Source organism: Papaver somniferum, chromosome 6 (genome assembly GCF_003573695.1).
Source record: "Papaver somniferum cultivar HN1 chromosome 6, ASM357369v1, whole genome shotgun sequence".
NCBI classification, from domain to species: domain Eukaryota; kingdom Viridiplantae; phylum Streptophyta; class Magnoliopsida; order Ranunculales; family Papaveraceae; genus Papaver; species Papaver somniferum.
Window position 1 is genome coordinate 104,482,831 of NC_039363.1, and position 19,651 is coordinate 104,502,481.

The 19,651-nt window shown below is 37.6% G+C and overlaps 1 protein-coding gene across 1 annotated transcript; it reads right to left on the reverse strand.

Moving 5' to 3' along the window:
* Positions 1 to 56: 56 nt before the first annotated feature.
* Positions 57 to 5,346, reverse strand: LOC113288683 (phosphatidylinositol/phosphatidylcholine transfer protein SFH6-like). Its single transcript, XM_026537801.1, has 15 exons — positions 4,996 to 5,346; positions 4,806 to 4,878; positions 4,107 to 4,404; positions 3,642 to 3,741; positions 3,181 to 3,447; positions 2,751 to 2,828; positions 2,524 to 2,625; positions 2,377 to 2,426; positions 2,173 to 2,272; positions 1,961 to 2,059; positions 1,752 to 1,865; positions 1,354 to 1,486; positions 676 to 1,073; positions 346 to 420; positions 57 to 253 (listed from the first exon to the last, which is right to left on the reverse strand). Exons 2-15 carry the CDS (start codon positions 4,837 to 4,839, stop codon positions 233 to 235), a joined length of 1,869 nt encoding a protein of 622 aa, XP_026393586.1. The 5' UTR covers positions 4,840 to 4,878; positions 4,996 to 5,346; the 3' UTR covers positions 57 to 232.
* Between the last annotated feature and the right edge of the window lie 14,305 nt (positions 5,347 to 19,651).

Below are 19,651 nucleotides of genomic sequence, written 5' to 3' on the forward strand. Positions count from 1 at the left end.
TTTCACCCTATTTGGATTTAGCCAATCAAACCAAAAACAAGTTACACAGGGAGCAAGAGATTAATAATAACTTAAGATTAGTTCTTATAATTTCTGTATTGAGTTTTTTGAATTCCCCGAAGGAATAGAAACTTACATGATAAAAGATCAGAACAAGACTGATTTGCTCTCTCATACATTACATAAAACTGAGAGAAAACAAAGTTAGCTAATCTGCAGTCGCATCTCCCTTTCACCAAAAAAACTTCTTTTTCTGCACCAACACAACAGTAAAAAACGGATTAGATAGTCAGCCATAACCAACCGTTTTCTTCAAAAAAATTCAGTTTTTTTATCTTAACTTACCCGCAATTTTGCTTGTTTTTGCTCGTCCATATAAGCAAGCAGTTCCTCTTGCTTCATCAGTGCTTCATGTAGAGCCTGCTCCATTAAGAAGCAAAAATCACACATGATAAAAATATGCACATGGTACGTACGGATTTTTTCTAACGCAGTACAGAGGAAACCGTAACATGCAAACCAAGTGGTTAAGGAAACACCCGAGGACACCTCATCTATGTTGGGTTAGAATTTCTGTAGAAGTTGAAAACCCAACAAGTGACACTAAACAAACTAACTTCTTGGCAATATCAGACCATTAATCTTTCAAATGAAAACTAAGAAGTAGAATCCTACCTTCTTAGTAGCGATAAGTTCTGCTTCTAAGGCGTCTACACGGCATACAGCAGCATTCAACAATTCTTCCTTCTCACTTGGCATCTCAGCCGGCTTTGCTTGAAGTGTGAACACCTTCTCTTCCAAATCACCCAACTTCTTTAGCACAGAAGAGAGGAGATCTGCGTTAATGAACCCTGGAGCTGCTGCTGAGTGCTCCTCATTGGATGGTGACTGAGGTCTGGTTTCAGGAGATACGTTGCCAAGATCAACTATTGTGCTCGGAGGTTTCTTTGTTATGCAACAATATATGGAGGTGAAGATAGCAAACAGGGTCATTAACACGGATATAGGCATGCCAGATATTGTGGAACAAAGCCCTTCTGGAGTATTTTTTGTATCAGGACAAGGAAGTTTCCCTGTGAAAGCATAAACAAAGAAAAAAGATTAAGATCAACATAACTCTAAGGGCCATCAACAAGTAAAACCTTTTCAAAGCAACAAGGCAACAACTAATGACTTCTCAAGAAAATCAAAAGCCCAACTATTCATTCACAGAAATCTTTCCCCTTTTTATTTTTGTGGCCTTCAATAAGAAACATTTATCAAATAGCAATTGACTTCCTCTTTGAATTCTTCTTTTCTATATCGATAAAAGACAAATGTTTCCTCAATCAAAGGTAAGTTAACATTGCTAACCTTTAGAAGTGAGAGACATTTGATGGGCCAGCTCTTTCTTCCACACAGAATCTATGGGCTTGTCAACCATGGGGATGTAATCATCGTAGTCCAAGCGGCTGACTGAGTAGTTAAATTTCCCAGCAATTTTGGCCTGTATTTATCAGAAGTGGCATTATTGAATTAGAAGAAAACAAAAACTACAATGCCCTCACATAAACCCGTTTATTTTTACTCCAAAACACTCAAATGTCATGGCCGAATTAACTTTACAAAATGAAATGTTTTTGAATAAACTCCAAGTTAAATGGAGGCCTTTAGATTTAGGAAAGAAACTCCAAACATTTTCTTCAGCAATCAACATTAACTAGTTTCCTGTAATACAAAGAATAACTAAGATCTAAGGAAGGATCACCTACTTCTTCACGAACAGGAGTTAACCGAAGATGTGCATAATTTCTAGATGATTTTGGAGAGATGATATCTTCCGCTTCAGATCCAGATTCAGCGGTAGATATATCGCCACCTTTCATCTGCTTCAACAAAGTAAAAGAAATAATCATCAAGAGAGATTGTAATGATAGTGTAAGAATCAGAACAAACTTGACGAGATGAACTAAAACCATACCCCAGGGTAATCTGGCTTGGCGCACGCTACTATCTTCCCGTCACTATTTGAAACTGTTACTATTTGTCTAGAATATCGAGCTTCGCCATTAAGAACCATCTGCATTCAAGTGCAATGCAGATAATTAAAATTTGGAAACACCTGTGACACAGACTAATGCAATACAATTTCAGTAGCATAAAATAAAAACGTTATTGAAGCCAGTAGAGAACCTTCAATATGTTTGGATCTTTCCAAGGACCCTTGTCAGACCTAAGACAACCCCCCTGATCTGCGCAAGTACAGCTGCCACCCAGAAATTCTGGCAACTCACTGGAGAACACCAAATGCATACAAGAAGTTCATTAAGTCTCAGATAGGAAATGAAAAACACCGTAAGTTAAACTCACTCCAATAACAGAACAAGAAAAAATTACCTCGCGTCAATTATCTCAAGCAGCTTGCTTTGGTACTTGTATCCAAGGACCTAAGGAACATAACAGAAAACCAATTTATACATATGTACTTGTCCATTGTCTTAAACAAACTTGAATGGTAAAATTGAGCAAACAATTATTGCATACATGAATCTTAGAAGTTGTTTTGGGATCAAGGAAAGACTTCACAGTGCTCCACAGCATCCTAAATCCAGGACCAGCATTGATGATAAACATCTGATAGAGTGTCTGTAACAGTGCAACTGTATGGCATTAGAAGAATATTACGCAGAACATATTACAGGTGCGACTTCAAAATTCTAATAGTGTAGGAACTTAACCTATGTGTAAATCTATATCAAAGTTAAACATACCTCAGGGTAATTGTCACCATCAATCTTCTGCAACCTCAACATGAGCTCCCGTGCTGCCTTACCAAAGTTCTTTAAACTCTGTAAGGAAAAAATAGGATTTGAATAAGGTTGCATTCAAATTTTCAAAGGTACCTCTCTCTACACAAGATAAAATGTTCCTCGGTGTAACATTCAACCTTCGCTCCAATTGCTTAAACGCAGTTGCTGGGGATCAGTACCAAACCAATAAACTTTTATGTCATCTAAAGATCATGATTCACAGTAGCCAAAAAGCTTGACCTTTCCAAGTAACCACATTTGTGGTAAGAAAACACACTTTTATTCTTCGAGTGTCTAGGGGTGGGCACAATGTACTAGGGTGTCCGTAACCACATCATGGGTTTTAAAAGAAAAGACGAAAGCGAGAAATGTAGAGAGAAAGAGAGCATACCACGCCTTGAACATCTAAAATTGTGGTACTTGAATCAATGTGTCGCTTTGCAGCAATAGTACAAGCTGGGAACTTCACGGCGAAAGTCTTTTCAAACCCTTGCACATGGTACCTAACATACCTATCCATGGTTGTCACTTGCATAAGTTTGTTGGGATCAACTTTTCCTAGTCTTTCGATGTAAATAGGTCTTCCCTCCTTATCCACACCATGATAGCCATGGGGATAGTTATTTAAGACGTCATCCAACTCTTTGAACTCAAAATCCTGTTGAGCATGCCAAAGACAGCAGTCGAACCAATCAGTCTTAGTTCACTACATCACCAAAAGCTAATAAATGAAAGAAGTGACCAAAGCCTAGCAAGAACCGCGTATAAGTGAATAAACGAGATGCATGGATCCAAAATCCAACGGAAACCTTGTACTACAAAAAGTCCAGTGATGCTGCCAAAAATAATTACCTCCATTATGGAGTCAGCCCCGAATTCCTTCCTCCATTGAATCATTTCAGCCCACATGTGCTTAGTTTTTTCAATGTCAAACTTCCTTGCTTTCAAAAATCTGCAATTTGATGCTTTAGCTTGTTAATTCAAAGCCATGGGTGACCCAAGCATGAGTTCCACAATTAATAATCAACAGCAAAACTTAATTAACAAATACAAATATTCAAGAAAACTTCCATATGAAACACAGGCATGTCGATATGTATGGAAGAGCAGATACACTAAAGCCTATATGACACCAATAACTCCACTAGGTGTCCCAGAGAATGAACTCCAGAAGATGTTCTCAATCCCACAGCTCGAAAATACTATTAATACTCCAGCATTAAGACCTCACAAAGCAAAAGGCTAATAAACTGACACAGCAATACAATATCAACACCATACAAACTTTCTGAAAACAAAGAAGAAGCCATAGACTACCTTAACATCATGTGATAGTCATCATGTCTAGCTGGTAATAGCTCATCTGATATTATGGCTTGTCGAAAAGCATCAACAGCCTGTAACTCCTCAACATCCCGAACATCCTCGATTGAAATAACTCGACTATCACTCTTCCTCCTAGTTCCTTTCTTCTTAAGAGAATGCTTGAACTTAGTTGATGCATTTAAGGCTTTCTTCTTCAAAGAGCCAATTCTGGTCCTCCTTTCATCTTCTGAGTTTTCAAAATCAGATCTCCTCTCTCTTCTTTCTTCATTACCAGAGGAGCCTTCAAAACCTGTACCAGCAGTCCACAGTGTAATTAAAATTAAAAATCAACTAGAATAAAATCAAACAAAAAGCACTAAACCAAATTCTGCAGTGACAATAACTAAAATTAAACCTAAAATTCAATCAAACAGGACATGTTCATTAAAGGAAAATAAAAAAAACAGGCACTTTTCCCAAAATTTAAATTCCTCATCAAAATCCAATTAGAAACCCACAATATTACTGATCAAAGGGGTTATCACATCGTTCCCAGAATCAACAAAAGGAGAAATTGTGAAAACCAAGAATCAAAATCAATCAAAAACAATCCACATTGAACAGATCAATCAAAAGAGAAGAAAAGCAGGACCACTAACAAAAAGTTAACAAGGAGAAGAAGAAGAAGAAGAAGAAGAAAGGGATACTTACAAGGTCGAGAAAATCGATCAAGATGTCCGGACATTACGTAGATTCAACAATAGATTGAGAGAGATGATGAAATCTGAAACCCAGAAACAACATTCACATTCAAGAACAGGAAAAAAAATAAAACAATTTAAAACCCCTAAAAAAAAAGGAATCTCTGAATCCCTCATTAAATGACAATAATAATAATTACCTCTCTCTATTTCTTGCAGAAAAAATGTGATGACAAAGAAAGGAATCAATAAATGTGTCTTTTTTTTTCTGATGATGATGAAGAATGAAGATTAACAGGGAGGGAGTAGTACTAAGAGATCTGGCAAAGAATTTCTCTGTGTTAGCATTAATATCAAAGAAACAAATTCCTCATTAACTCCTCTTGACTTATGAAGGAATGATAATACAAATATGGGAATTAATATGTAAACATAGAAATGAATCTCATTTATTATCAACCCATTTCTTTCCTTTACATACAAACAACAAAACTCTCAAACACAGAAGAAGTAAAAAGAAAAAAGAAAAAAAAGAGTTTGTTTTCGATGAGGAGGAGTGCAGTAGAGGAGTAGAGTACTAGGAGAGGAGGAGAGAAGTGTGAGTGTGGGGGCCCGCAGTCCTATTTTTTCGAGATGTCAAACTCTCGCCCGCGAAACCGACGGCTAGGTAGGGTGTTGGTTATGATGAAATGCGAATCACGAATCATTCATCATGCGATAAAATGACTACGGGGAAGAGAGTGTGTCAAGTCAAGTCAAAAAAAGAAAAAAAAGGAAAATATACCGGGTTACCGGGTAAACCGGGGTCATTATAAAACGGTAGTATTCATTGAGTACTCAATTGCAGAGAATGATACGTGTCAGTCAAACAAGCAGTTGTTTAATTAATTTCTTTTTTGGAATTTCGGTTATTTTCAACATTTTGTTGTCCGTTGTCTTGTCAAGTAGAGGGAGAGAGAGTGTGAGTGTAATTAAGAGGAGCTCGTGACTTGGTGCAGAGATGATCAGGGAATCCAAGCAGACTGTACTGTTATTATTACAAAGTTGAACTTAGAATTGGTTTTTAGTTAACACGCCAAGCAAATTAAAAAAGAGATGAATGAAAAAGTGGGAAAATCAGGGAATCATCTTTTTGCCATTGTTTCGTTATCTTTTTTGAGTATTTTCTTCGTCAAAGCTTTTATTGATTCATTTTCATCATCAAATGGTCTGTCTCATTGATGGATCTTATCAAGGTCCTACTTGGAATAGTCTCTTCTCTTCAAGTGAATTGTAAATATCCTGAACCTAGCTAAACTAAATCATGGAGGTTCACTGCTTCTGTCTGTTTCAACACAGTCTTATTCGGAGCACCACACATTTGATTTTATGTTTGTTGATGATAATTTATACTAATTAGCATGTCCAGGCGCAGACTAAAACTAGTTTAATTTGTGCCTGATGCAAAGGCATGGTTATAATCTGCGACTTACAATATGATGCATGTTTGGCTTTCATGGCGCACAATGTGTAAAAGATAATCTTGATGTTTTTTTAGCAATTAATTAAAAAAAAAAAGATAGTTCTTATGGTTCTTGATGAGATGGTCATCATATAGCAAGTACATTATCATGATTTATGGCTTCTTTTTTACCACATTTCTGGGGCTCAGCAGCATGATGATCATATCAATATCATATATGGTACTAGATGCATGATTTACGGGTTCGAAGTAGTAGTGGACTTTGTAAAGAAAGCATCATCGCACACTTTTCTTAAGTTTTAAATTAAGTTTTTCTAATTTTAAACCCATTATATACATATCCAAAACACAAATGAGATGTCCATTATTCTTTTCCTCCGTTTTTATAGTAAAACTCCATCCATCCTTCCATAATTGAGAAATTTAAAACAAAAAATCTTATCAACTTATCCAAAATATCCTCCACCTTTGTCTTTGATCATCACCCGTGAACTGAATCAAAACACGATTAGTCTTTTCTTGATCAAGGTTATTTGACTAACTACTTAACTTAGATTGGCATTATGTGATAAACTATGATTTACTTAACTTCTCTCTGTTGGTTTATTATGTTTGCTTTCTTTTTATCGAAATGAACAATAGTTGTCATTGAAGAAGATCAAATCTTTGGCAGAAAAAGTTGATTTACAGCAACGGGTCATGGAGAGTAGCAACAAACAAAGGAAACAAAAAGGATGAGATTTAACAACAATGAAAACTCAGAGAAAAATCCAAAAAGAGACAAAAGATAGGTAAAAAAATTGTGAAGGAGACACAAGCTGAGATACCCAATGGCCGATGCTATATCTACCGTTCCTAACATGTCATGTCTCTATTTTGCACAGAACTAACCCGACAAAAAGGTGCTATTTTTTATGCATAAAAGGTCTTGTGTACCTAAATCAAAACTATAATACTAAACCCCTAGATCCGAGAGTTCTAGTTCGTTTAAGTAATCCTGTTTAAGTTAGGTATAGCAAGCTTGATAATTCTGCTCTCTCACATTAGACTGAAATGTGCTCAACTTCAGAATCCGAGTTTGGTCTGGCCCCTAATGGCCGTACCAGTTTATCGGAAAAGAACCGAATTTCATATAAGACAAACTATTTAATATGGATGTAATAACTACAAAATATTCACGGTATACGTTGAATGATTGCAGAATCGGTATATGTATGATACTTAAAATACGAAGAAAACATATGATCATTCATATTCGATTTTCACAGATCACGAGGCGAATTTGAATGATCGACCAGGATGCTTCCACGAGTCCATGATGTGACGAGCCAGCTGTAAAGAATCGTTACACACGTGCAGGAGTGGTCTACTCAACATTAAATGCACTCAACCACCCCACTTAACCTTATCGACAACGTAGCGAGCTGTTGAGAAAGCAGACGGTCTCAGGAAATCGAGGAAAGAAGGGAAAAATGAAGCGGAGTTCAATGGTCCCCGGTCCTGGAGATCGAAGCGGAGTTCAACGATCCCCGGTCCTGGAGATCGAAGCAGAGGTCAGCCGGTCGCCAATAAATAGAAGCCTTGTTCTCTTGAAGAGTGGTTGAATCTTTAGTAGAGGGGAGTGGGAGTTAGGAATAGAGTGAAACACTTAGTAACACTCTGTATTTTCCTTTATCTTCATTGGTTCATCAAGCCATGTAACACTCAAACATTCATAGTAAGATCTCAAGCCGATTAACTCTGTGGATGTAGGATAAGACTGAACCACGTTAAATTTCTCGTGACATTTACTTATCTTGCACTTACGTTTACTGCGATTTTATATTAGTCTCGATTACATAGTTAAACGTATATGCAAATTGATAGATTTACATTTGTTCGATCTCACACTATGTTTTTACTGGCTAAATCCACTAGTTGGGTTTTTAGCAGTTACAGTTTGGCGCTAAAAACCGGGAAGGTTATCGGTAAAAGATTTATCTTTTACCTTGAAGCCTTTCCAAAACAACATCGTAATTTATTTATTTTTTAAAATCATTTCAAAATTTTGATGCTTTTGGGTGTTTTAATGGTAAAAGCACCGGATTTATTAAGGTCGAGAGCATTCGAGCGTTACGACATAGTAACCATCGTTATTCTTGAACTAATGATTCTCTATGCACTTCAGGTGGCATCAGAAGATGAAAAATACTTTATAAGATTATATTTCGCACTCGTTTCACGGGAATAACCTTTTCTTTTCCTGGGAGCGAGTAACAAAGCTTTGTTTTCATGATAGTATTATCATATCTGAAACAACCCAGAGAATATGAGTGTTGTTTTATAACAGGACACTGATATTCTCATCAGAACAACCAATTATGCCTCATATGGCATGTATAGGAAAAGTTGGAAAAAGATCATATTATTCATCTGTATTGAACTGATGACTATTTAGTTTTACTTGAAACCCAAACTACAGGATTTATGGGAGTATAAAACGAAAATGCATACCATTAGTATCGCCCTCTTCAATGTATTGTCGGTTGTACATCAAAGACACAGACAGGGGACAGACCATCGAATCACATTGCGACACCAGAATGATTATCTCTTCCATGGAACTAGGACGTGGATTTTTCAGATCAGGTATCGCAGAGCACGATATAAAGGTGCTAAAAGCATATCATAATGAATTTCTTGTATTCACGAGATTCGTCTAAGTGTCATAAGAGGGACCAGATATCGATGAGGATAAACTTAGAGTTTATTGACCAGTTGGAAAATCAATTTCGTCGCGTTTTTTATTAACTTTTTTCTACAAAAAAAAATCTAATATCTGACGTGTCGCCGAAATAGTGCGTAGTTTTTGCTTTGGCTATCTTCTTCAACTTGAAGGGTACCAATGGGAAAGTCGAAGGAGATCGTCCCGCAAACCTTAAAACGCCACACTCGAGCATCCTCAAGGGAACTGGCGAACAATAAGGGAAAATTCTCGGATGATCAGAGTGAGCCTACATGACGGGTTGCAAAAGAAAAGGCGGAGGCAGAAAAAGCAGCCAGAAAGAAGGCAGCCAAAGAAAATGCCACACAGGAGAGAAGCAAGATACACAGCAGCAGCTAGAGCCCTAGTGACAAAGGTAATACCATACAAAGCAGCAAAAATTTTGGAAACAACATAGACGGTCCTCGCGTTCACCAATGCAGAACAAATTGGTGAGACGATCCCACCAACGAGGTTTCACCACGGATAGAGACGGTAGTTGATGGAAGTACACCTGGGAATCCCATCCAAGAATCCGTTGCAGCCGCAGAAGCCGTAGCCCGTGAAGCAGCAAAGGAGGCCGCAGATGCAGAAACAGAGGTCGTACCTCTAGCAAGAGCGGAAGTCACGAACCATAACACTTTTGAAAGACTTATCCGCAACCAATCGGACGAGACGATCCAGATGGCATCCATGCACAAGGAAGCGTTGCAAAACCAGAAAGAATACATTGATGTTATGCAGTTGCTGACTCAAGAGAACCAAGCTCTGAAGGAGTTAACGAAGAATGGTGCAGAAGGCTCACAACTAATGGCAACTGCAAGATGAAACTTAGCTTATATAAAGACAACTCTCTTTATTGATGTTTAAAAAATCTCTCAAAACTAAACACAAGCTCTAATCTTGCTCATATGATCAAACCACAACTTTGGTGATCATATATATATAGAACTATGAATTCCTTTTCTTATTCCTATTACCTTATTACATGTCTTACCTTTTCTTAGAACTAGATGACTTCTAATTCCCTTAGGATTACATCAATTTCCTAATCTTGTCCTAACCAACTTGTTAGTGACTTCTATGTTAAAGTTAATCCAACATTCTCCCCCGTTAAGCTTCAACCTTACCCGTGACATATCTTGTACTCCAATCAATTGTCTCATTTCTTCAAACTTGATCCGAGCTAATGCCTTTGTCAATATATCTTCTTTCTGCTCAGTTCCTGGTATGTGTTCAACGTTGATGATCTCTTTCTCGATACATTCTCGTATGAAATGATACCTTTTGTGAATGTGTTTCGTCTTCCCATGAAACACTGGATTTTTAGTGAGTGCAATTGCAGACTTACTATCAATCTTGATGAGAACTTTTTCAGGTTCTCTTCCTTTGATTTCACCCAACAGTTCTTGAAGCCATATTGATTGTTTAGCTGCTTCTGTTGCAGCCATAAACTCAGCTTCACAGGATGAGAGGGCTACAGTGTCTTGCTTCTGTGAACACCATGTAATAGGTGCTTCTCCTAGATAAAATATATGACCAGTTGTAATTTTTCCATCATCTTGGTCAATATTATGACTGTTGTCACTATACCCAACAATTCCTTTTGATCCTCCTCGACCATACTTCAATCCACAGCTGATTGTTCCTCTTAGATATCTCAATATCTGCTTTATTACATCACCATGAGACTTGCGTGGACTCTGCATATAACGTCTTGCTACTCCCACAAAGAAAGCCAAATCTGGTCTTCTGTGTAACAAGTACCTAAGACACCCAACATTTCTTCTATAACACGTTGAATCAATCTCTTCTTATTCTTGTGCCTTTGAAACTTTAAGTCCAAACTCCATTGGTATCTTAGTTGGATTACAAGTTTCAAGTCCTGCTTCTTTCAGAATTCTCCTTGCATAAGCTTCTTGTTTAATCTGAATCCCATCTACTCCTTGATGGACTTCTATGCCAAGGTAATAAGTGAGTTTTCCGAGGTCTGACATCTCAAACTTTGATGACATTTCTCTCTTGAACTCATTGATCACCTTAAGGGAGTTGCCAGTCAAAAATAGATCATCTACATAGACTGCAATCACAAGAAGCGTTCCCTTTTCTTCTCTTTTGTATACTGATGTTTCTTTAGAGCACTTAACAAATCTGATTTCTCTTAAGATTTGATCTAACTTTGTATTCCAGGATCGAGGAGCTTGTCTTAGACCATATAGAGCTTTTGATAACTTATAAACCTTATGCTCTTGTCCTTTTACTTCAAAACCTTCTGGTTGTTCAACATACACATCTTCTCGCAATTCACCATGTAAGAATGATGTCTTAACGTCTAAGTGGTGAATTTACCATGAGTTTGATGTTGCTTCTGCTATTAAGAGACGAATTGTCTCTAGTCTAGCAACTGGTGCGAAAACTTCATCAAAGTCTATGCCTGATTCTTGAACGTATCCCTTAGCTACAAGTATTGCCTTATATTTGTTGACAGTACCATCAGCATTCCGTTTTATTTTGAAGATCCACTCAAGACCAATCACTTTTACCCCACCTGGCTTATCAACTAGAAACCAAGTCTTGTTTCTGTTGATTGAAATAATTTCTTCTCTACATGCTTGTGTCCATTTAGTCGAGACCTTTGCTTCCTGAAAATTCCTTGGTTCATCATTAACAGAAAGTAGCATAATCTCACATTCTTCTACAGCTTGAAGAACATAATCCTCCAGGTACTGTGGCTTTTGTATCTGTCTTGTTGATTTTCGCAGTGGAATGGGTTGAGTTGTTTCATCGATCTCTTCTTCTTCTTCTTCTTCTACTTCTTCGTTATTCTCAGTGTTTTCATTATTCTCTTCTTCTTCTTGATTAACATCATTGTTTCCATTGGTATTGATGATTATGGGTCCTTTTCCTTCATCAATTACTTGACCCCATCTCATGTGAAACATTCTTGGATCCCTACTTGGTCCATCATTAGTTTCTTTCCAGTTCCAGTTTGATTTTTCATCGAATACCACATCTCGACTCACTATTACTCTTTTCGTTGTTGGATTGAATAATCTGTAAGCTTTGGATCCAGGATCAATTCCTAGATGCACAAGAGTCTGAGATCGATCATCCAGTTTCTTAAGAGTTGCAGAATCAACTTTTGCGTATGCTTTGCAACCAAACACTCTTAAATGATCTATGTTTGGTTTTCTCTTTCGCAAACTTTCATATGGAATCATGTCTTTCAGAGCTTTCGTAGGTATCCTATTTATTAGGTATGTGGAGTGTCGTACAGCTTCTCCCCATAGATAATTAGGTACTTGCATAGCCTTTAAAGAACTTCTTGTCATCTCCATTAGAGTCATGTTTCTCCTCTCCACCACTCCGTTTAGTTGTGGTGTATATGGTGTAATAGGACCACATAAATCAGCATGAAGAAGCTTTAATGGCTTTGAGGCTCTGAATGTTGTTGCTTTTGGGAAACCTTGACGAGTTTGTTTCCCAACTAAACATGATTCACAGATTTTTTCTTCATCATTTATCTGTGGTAATCCTCGAACCATCTTGTTCTGAGACATTGCCTTTAAGGTTCTAAAGCTTATGTGTCCTAACCTTGCGTGCCACTTCCATGTCTGATCTTCCAGTCTCATATTCAGACACAATGGCCTTCCAATAATGAGACTTATCTTGTAGAGTCTATTCTGTGAGCGTGATACTCTAACTAAAAGTCTTCCACTTGGGTCATGAACTGTTAGATAATCTTGTCGCATTCTAACATCACATCCAACTTCTGTAGCTTGTCCTAAACTTAGAATGTTGCTTTGTAAGTTTGGGATGAAGTAGATGTTTGTGACAAGCTTCTGTTCTCCAGTCTTGCTCTGAAATAGAATTTGATCATTTCCCTTCAATTTCTACAGAAGATCCATCCCCAAACTTCACTTGTCCTTTGATTTTCTCATTGAGTTCAGAAAAGTAGTGTCTCTTACCAGTCATGTGATTGCTGGCTCCATTATCTAAATAACAGATTCCTTATTCTCCATCCTTTGATTCATAGTTCTTTGGTATTAGTTTCCCTTCGTTTAAGAATACAACTTCGTGCATGAAAAGAGTTGTATCTGCTTCCCTTGTTTCATTCTTGTTTGCTTCTTCCATCTTTTGTATTCTTTCAGGGCATACAGAAGAGAAGTGTCATGGTTTATCACATCTGTAACAAATAATGTTTGATCTATCCTTCTTTTCTTTCCCTTGGTTTTGATCATTCTGACTTGTTGTTCTATCTTATGAGTTAAACCTTCCTCCCCTTCCTCGGCCTCTGTTTCCTCTATACCACCTCTTCCACGACCTCTTCCTCTTGTCGCAGAGTTTTGTTGGTAAGAGTTTGTGTACAAGAGTTTTCCTTGAGTTTCTCCATTGTTTTCTTCATCAAGGATTCTCTCTTCATATGCTTTCAATCTTCCAATTATATCTTCATATCTAGTCTTCTTTAAATCTAAGACTTGTTCGAGAGAATCTATGATATGAATATACTTGGATCTTGGTAAACTATTGAGAAACTTCTTTACCAGTTTATCTTCATCAATGTATTGTCCAAGTGACGCAGCTTTTGAGGCTATCTCTGATAGATTTCCTGCAAAGCTATCAATAGTATCAGTGTCTTTCATCTTCACTCTTTCAAATTCAGACATTAAGGTTTGCAGACGGGCTTCTTTAACTCGATCAGCTTCGAAATTACGTGCCTTTATTGCATCCCAAATTTTCTTTGAAGTTTCCTGTTCACCAACTTGTAGAACAAGACATTCTGGTATTGCTTGAAAGAGTAATCCAATGGCAACATTGTTTTTGTCTGGGTCCAATGTACCAGGATCAATTGTTTCCCAAACTTTGTACATTTTCATCAGTACCTTCATTCTCATGGCACATACTGTGTAGTTTGTGGCGTTGAGGATTGGAACTTGTATTGATGGTGGTGTGAACTGTTTTGCACCCACAATGGTGGTTTCATTTTCCATGGCTCAGAAACAAGCTCTGATACCAATTAATGGCAACTGCAAGATGAAACTTAGCTTATATAAAGACAACTCTCTTTATTGATGTTTAGAAAATCTCTCAAAACTAAACACAAGCTCTAATCTTGCTCATATGATCAAACCACAACTTTGGTGATCATATATATATAGAACTATGAATTCCTTTTCCTAGTCCTATTACCTTATTACATGTCTTACCTTTTCTTAGAACTAGATGACTTCTAATTCCCTTAGGATTACATCAATTTCCTAATCTTGTCCTAACCAACTTGTTAGTGACTTCTATGTTGAAGTTAATCCAACAACAACAAAGGAAGTCGGACCAGGAAGGTGCTTCAAAGGTTAACGGACGCAGAAATCGAACTAATGAAAGACTTATCCGCAACCAATCGGACGAGACAATCCATATGGAAGCCATGCACAAGGAAGCATTGCAAAACCAGAAAGAATACATTGATGTTATGCAGTTGCTGACTCAAGAGAACCAAGCTCTGAAGGAGTTAACAAAGAATGGTGCAGAAGGCTCACAACAAGGTAAGTCGGACCAGGAAGGTGCTTCAAAGGTTAACGAACGCATAAATCAAGAAGACCGAAGTCGAGATTTGGTAGATGTTCTCACACCATTAAGGATCCGAAGACTCTACGATGATGAGATCGATAGTCGTGAAGATTCAAAGTATAAGCCTCCGGGATCCGGCCTCACTACCGATACAAGAATGGAAGAAATGTTTGATCAAATGGAGATGATGAGAGAGGAATTAAACAAATTAAAATATCGACAAGGAGGCGGAGCTCGACTAGTGGAGGTCATCCATGAAGCACGGACTACACCATTCACTTGTTACATTATGGCATCGCAAATCCCCTCCAAGCGCCCGTTACCAACATTCACATACTATGATGGGAGTGGAGATCCATCTGCCCATCTGAGATATTATGCTCGTGCCATGTGACATTGGAAAACCAATGACGTTGTTATGTGCAGGTATTTTCTAGAAAGTTTGAAGCTATCTGCGATGACTTGGTTCGACAATCTGCCACCCAACTCGATTGACACATTTAGGCATCTCACCAAGGTCTTCCTTGAAACGTACATGTACAACATGAATATGAAGACTGGGATGAACAAGATGTTTTCTTTGGATATTGGTCCTAGAGAAACGATAAGGGAGTACAACGACAGATGGGTAAATATATTACAATTGATAGGCAAGGTGGATCCAGTTGTCGTTATCAGCTGCTACAAATACGGTCTTGATAGGCAGTCCAGGATTTTCGAGGATTTATGCACCATCAACCCACCTGTCGAAAAAGAAGGAGATCTTAGAATCCTACAAGCAAAGTACATCCAGTTGGAATACATGTAACGGGACAATCCGAGTAGTGTAAGTAAAGGGCAAGGGTCAACCGCGTATCACACTCAGTCTGCAGAATTGTGCACTGATAAAGGGAAACGACCCGCGGAACCAGTACAATAAAGGGAGGACAAGCTATCTCGCAGAGACCGAGGATAGTTTGCAAAAAAAGAAGGATTCAAAGATCGAGTTTTCACGAAGATGAACAAGGGCATCAGGCAGATTCTGGAGGAGATCCATAGTTGACCCAACTTCAAATGGACATACTCAAAGGGGACTCAACCGGAGAATGTCAAGGTGAAAAGACGAGGGTATCCAAATACAGCACAATCTTTTTGTTTCAACCTATAAGTCCTCTATCGAATGTGATCGTCTATGGACAGAATCGAGCCAATACGACAGTTCGGTTCACATTTCGTGTGATTGTCTATGGATACGAGATCTAGACAATACAACAACAAGATAACTAGTGTGATTGACTATAGATACAAAATCGAGATAATACTACAACAAAGTGTGTTACTTGATAATAGGTTCGGTAATAACCAAACTCTATAGGATCACTATCAATTAATGAGGAGTTAACATATATGTGTATTTTACTTTATTATAATAAACAATTATAATGCGGAAATCAAAGTAAAAGAAACAACAAGATTTTGTTAATGAGGAAACCGCAAATGCAAAAAAAAACCTCGAGACCTAGTCCATTTTGAATACTCTCGGAATTAAGCGGCTACACAAAATATAATACCAACTTCGTATAGTTGAGACCAAGCAGCCTACCCCTAGCTACTTAGTTCCCTCAGTATCCCCGCGCCTTCGACTTCTACAGTCACACACGTGAATAGCAAGTCCTTTGGATTGTATTCCAAATAACAAAGGAAAAATCTGTTTGGTAACCACTCTAATCAATCTTGCTGCAAGATTTCGATGAGTTGTTTACAAAGGCTCTTCCGTTTAATCTAATAAACTCATTTGTTTGGTTAGATCAATCTTACTTTAAGTACCGAAATAGTCAAGTATAGATTCGAACATATATCTGAAAGAGAAATATAGAGAATGTCGATCTCATGCAACTAATCAATCGAATAAATCCGATTCTAGTTGGATCCTAGCCGATCAAGGTTTGTGCACACAATTCACAAGATATGAAAACTAATAAGAAATCTTCTTCGTTTTCAAATCTTCTTTAATCTTCAATAACGTGCACAACACCACTTGAATATCTTGTGATCAATCATGCACAGAATAGAGTTTGTTAACAATGGATCATCACAAGATGTATATAGATCTAACAACAGTTCTAAAGATCCCTTTGATACTTCGATCTAGTTTAAGTGAATCTTATATCAGAAGAGAAGATTCTCAAGCATAAACAAACTAGGTGCAATCAAAGTTTCAACGACCATTAGTCAATCAAATCAATCGAAAACTAATAACATTTCAATTATCTAGTTTCCCACCAACGGTGCTTGTAGAGCTTCTTGATCCCACAAAAGTCTTTAAACGAGCGGCCGTAAGAGATTTCACCTAACTAGGATACTTTCCTCTCCGAATAGACGGCTCCACCAGAAACAACAAGAAATGAAGTTTGCCTGACTCTTAGGATAGTTTGCTAGAAATGCAAACTTAGGTATTTATAGACCAAGGATGTTTGGACACCAAGGAATTTCCAAAACCGAAATTATTCTCAAGATATGCCATGAATGGCAAAATTCGGTTTTCCTAATTCCAATAAATGCTTGTCCAATATTTCTGAAATCTCTCAATAGAAAATATCCAATTAGTAAATGCACATTACTAATTTTTATTCTCTAAAGATATACATTAATTGCTGGTAACTAAGCCATATAAAACCAAAAACCTTAATTAAAAGATTCTTAATTTATTTCGGCACAAGATCACCTTGAATACTAAGGAACATATTTGAACAATAAATGATAAGAGTTACTTCTCGTGTTCAAAGTATGTTGACATCTTTTCACTGCAAATCCTTAATTTCATATTTACATGGATTTGCATTCTTGGAATCGGTTATACCACACTTCCAAAAAAGTTTAGATTTGGTTCGCCTATTTTCCAAGACTACTATGTGATTGATCAAATACCAAGTCACATACATGGGTTCAATTGGTTCTACCAATCACTAGGATCATTTATACCTAAATAGGGAAACACTGGTGACCGGTCACACTAGTCACTAGGATCGGTTACACCAGTTATAAGGATCGGTTCCATCTACACATGGTATTACTTGTGATCGGTCACACCAGTTACCAGGAATGGTTACACCAATTACAAGGATCGGTCACACAACACTCATGATCGGTCACATCAATTACTAGGATCAGTCACACCAATTACAAGGATCGATCATACCATCACATGGTGATTACTTAGGATCGGTTATCAAAAATCGGTCATACCAAATCATAAGTCAGGTACTGTGATTAGTTATACCAAGATACATAACCTAAGTTAAGATCGGTTCTACCATCTCACACATATTTTTCATCCAAAGATTTGCAATGAATAGCCAGGCCAATAATCCTAATGATTTCCCTTTCGACTCACGAAACAAGATCATGAATGTACTTCCTTTAAACTGATGTAAAACATTGTTTCCTATGATGAAATATTCACCATAACCCATTCACATATAACAATATATATAAGATTATGTCGATGTCATATCTACGAAGTTCAAAAGATAAGCATTATACTTCGTAGTCTAATTCTCTAATGATCATGTTATTATGATCATGTCACGACACTAGAGTATTGTACGATATATACAGTATATTCAGCTAAGCAGTTATGTTTTCAATATAGCATGACTTGAAAGATACGTTAGGAACGAAACAGTTCAAGTCAATATTACTAACCTCAAGTGGAAGGATAATATCGTCATTTTTGTTCGTTACTTCTTCACATTCGGGTCTTCAGAGTAATACTTGTATGTCTCAACATTCCTAGAATTTCTGTCTAGTAACCTAAACGAAATTGACTCTAGTATTTAATTAAGTGAGTCTATATGAGTTTTGATACTAAAATATGACAACCAAACTTGACATACCAACACTTGGTGAGTTCAACCGAGCTATACTCTAACACAAGGACAGTAAGGATTATTGCGAGTACCATGCATTTTATGGACACACCACCGAATGATGCAAGAATCTAAGGCACGTAATTCAAGGCATGATAAACGAATGAAGTTTGCAGGAATACATCGAATCTGTTGTGTCCACCACAACCAATGTAATGGACAAGCAAGTCCAACTCCCCGAAGGTCATAAATATGTTCATACCATTTCGCACGTCATGGAGACCGAATCATCGATGGTGGCAGATTTGAATCGCAAAAGAGTCATGGATCACGAAATTTTCAAAATCAGCGGCATAGTAGGAAGATTGAATGGCCACTCCGTTTGTTTTTTCTACTGAGGATGTAGATCAAGACGTTGAAACCCACAACAACCCTTTGGTCCTAACTGTCCTAGTTTACAAATTCAACATCGCCGAAATTCTCGTAGATGGAAAGAGTTCACTTACTGCTCTATTTTATGATGCATTTCAGAAGATGCAATTTACCAATGATAGACTGGCCAGTTCAAACTATGTCATCTACGGCTTCAACGGTTCCGTTTCCAAACCAAAAGGGGAAACCGTGCTCGAGGTTACAGTAGGAACATTGCGTGTAGTCACCAGGTTTAGTGTGGTAGATGCAGCGTCTCCCTAAAATTTATCATGGGAAGATAATGAGTCCACCACCTTAAAGGTGTCGCTTCAACATACCATCAGAATTTCGATTCCCGACTCCCGAAGGAGAAAGATAGATCAAAGGTGACCAGGACGCAACACGAGAATGCAGTGAAACCGAGTACAAGTTGAACACCCAGCGAAGTGAGTCAAAGCGAAGATGTAGGAAGGAGCGAGCAGCGAATAAAAGGCGAAGCAGCATGAATGCTTCTTCACCAAAGCTTTGGATCAAAGTGTAGCATCACAAGCCAGCTTAGATCCAGGTGTCATTTCTAGAACTTCGGGATCAAAGACGGACGAGGGATACCTCAAATTGTAACACCTCGAGTTCCTGACCAGGGTCAAACCCATATGGAGATCCGAACTCGAAGCGTTACCGGTCAGAAAGAGACTTATGCATATATCAATTTTTATTGTTTAAGTTATTTCACAAAGCATAAAAGAATTTAAAGACAATAGTTTACTATTAAAACATGTTTAATTATATTTCCAACAAACAATGATATCAAATTACACGTCAAG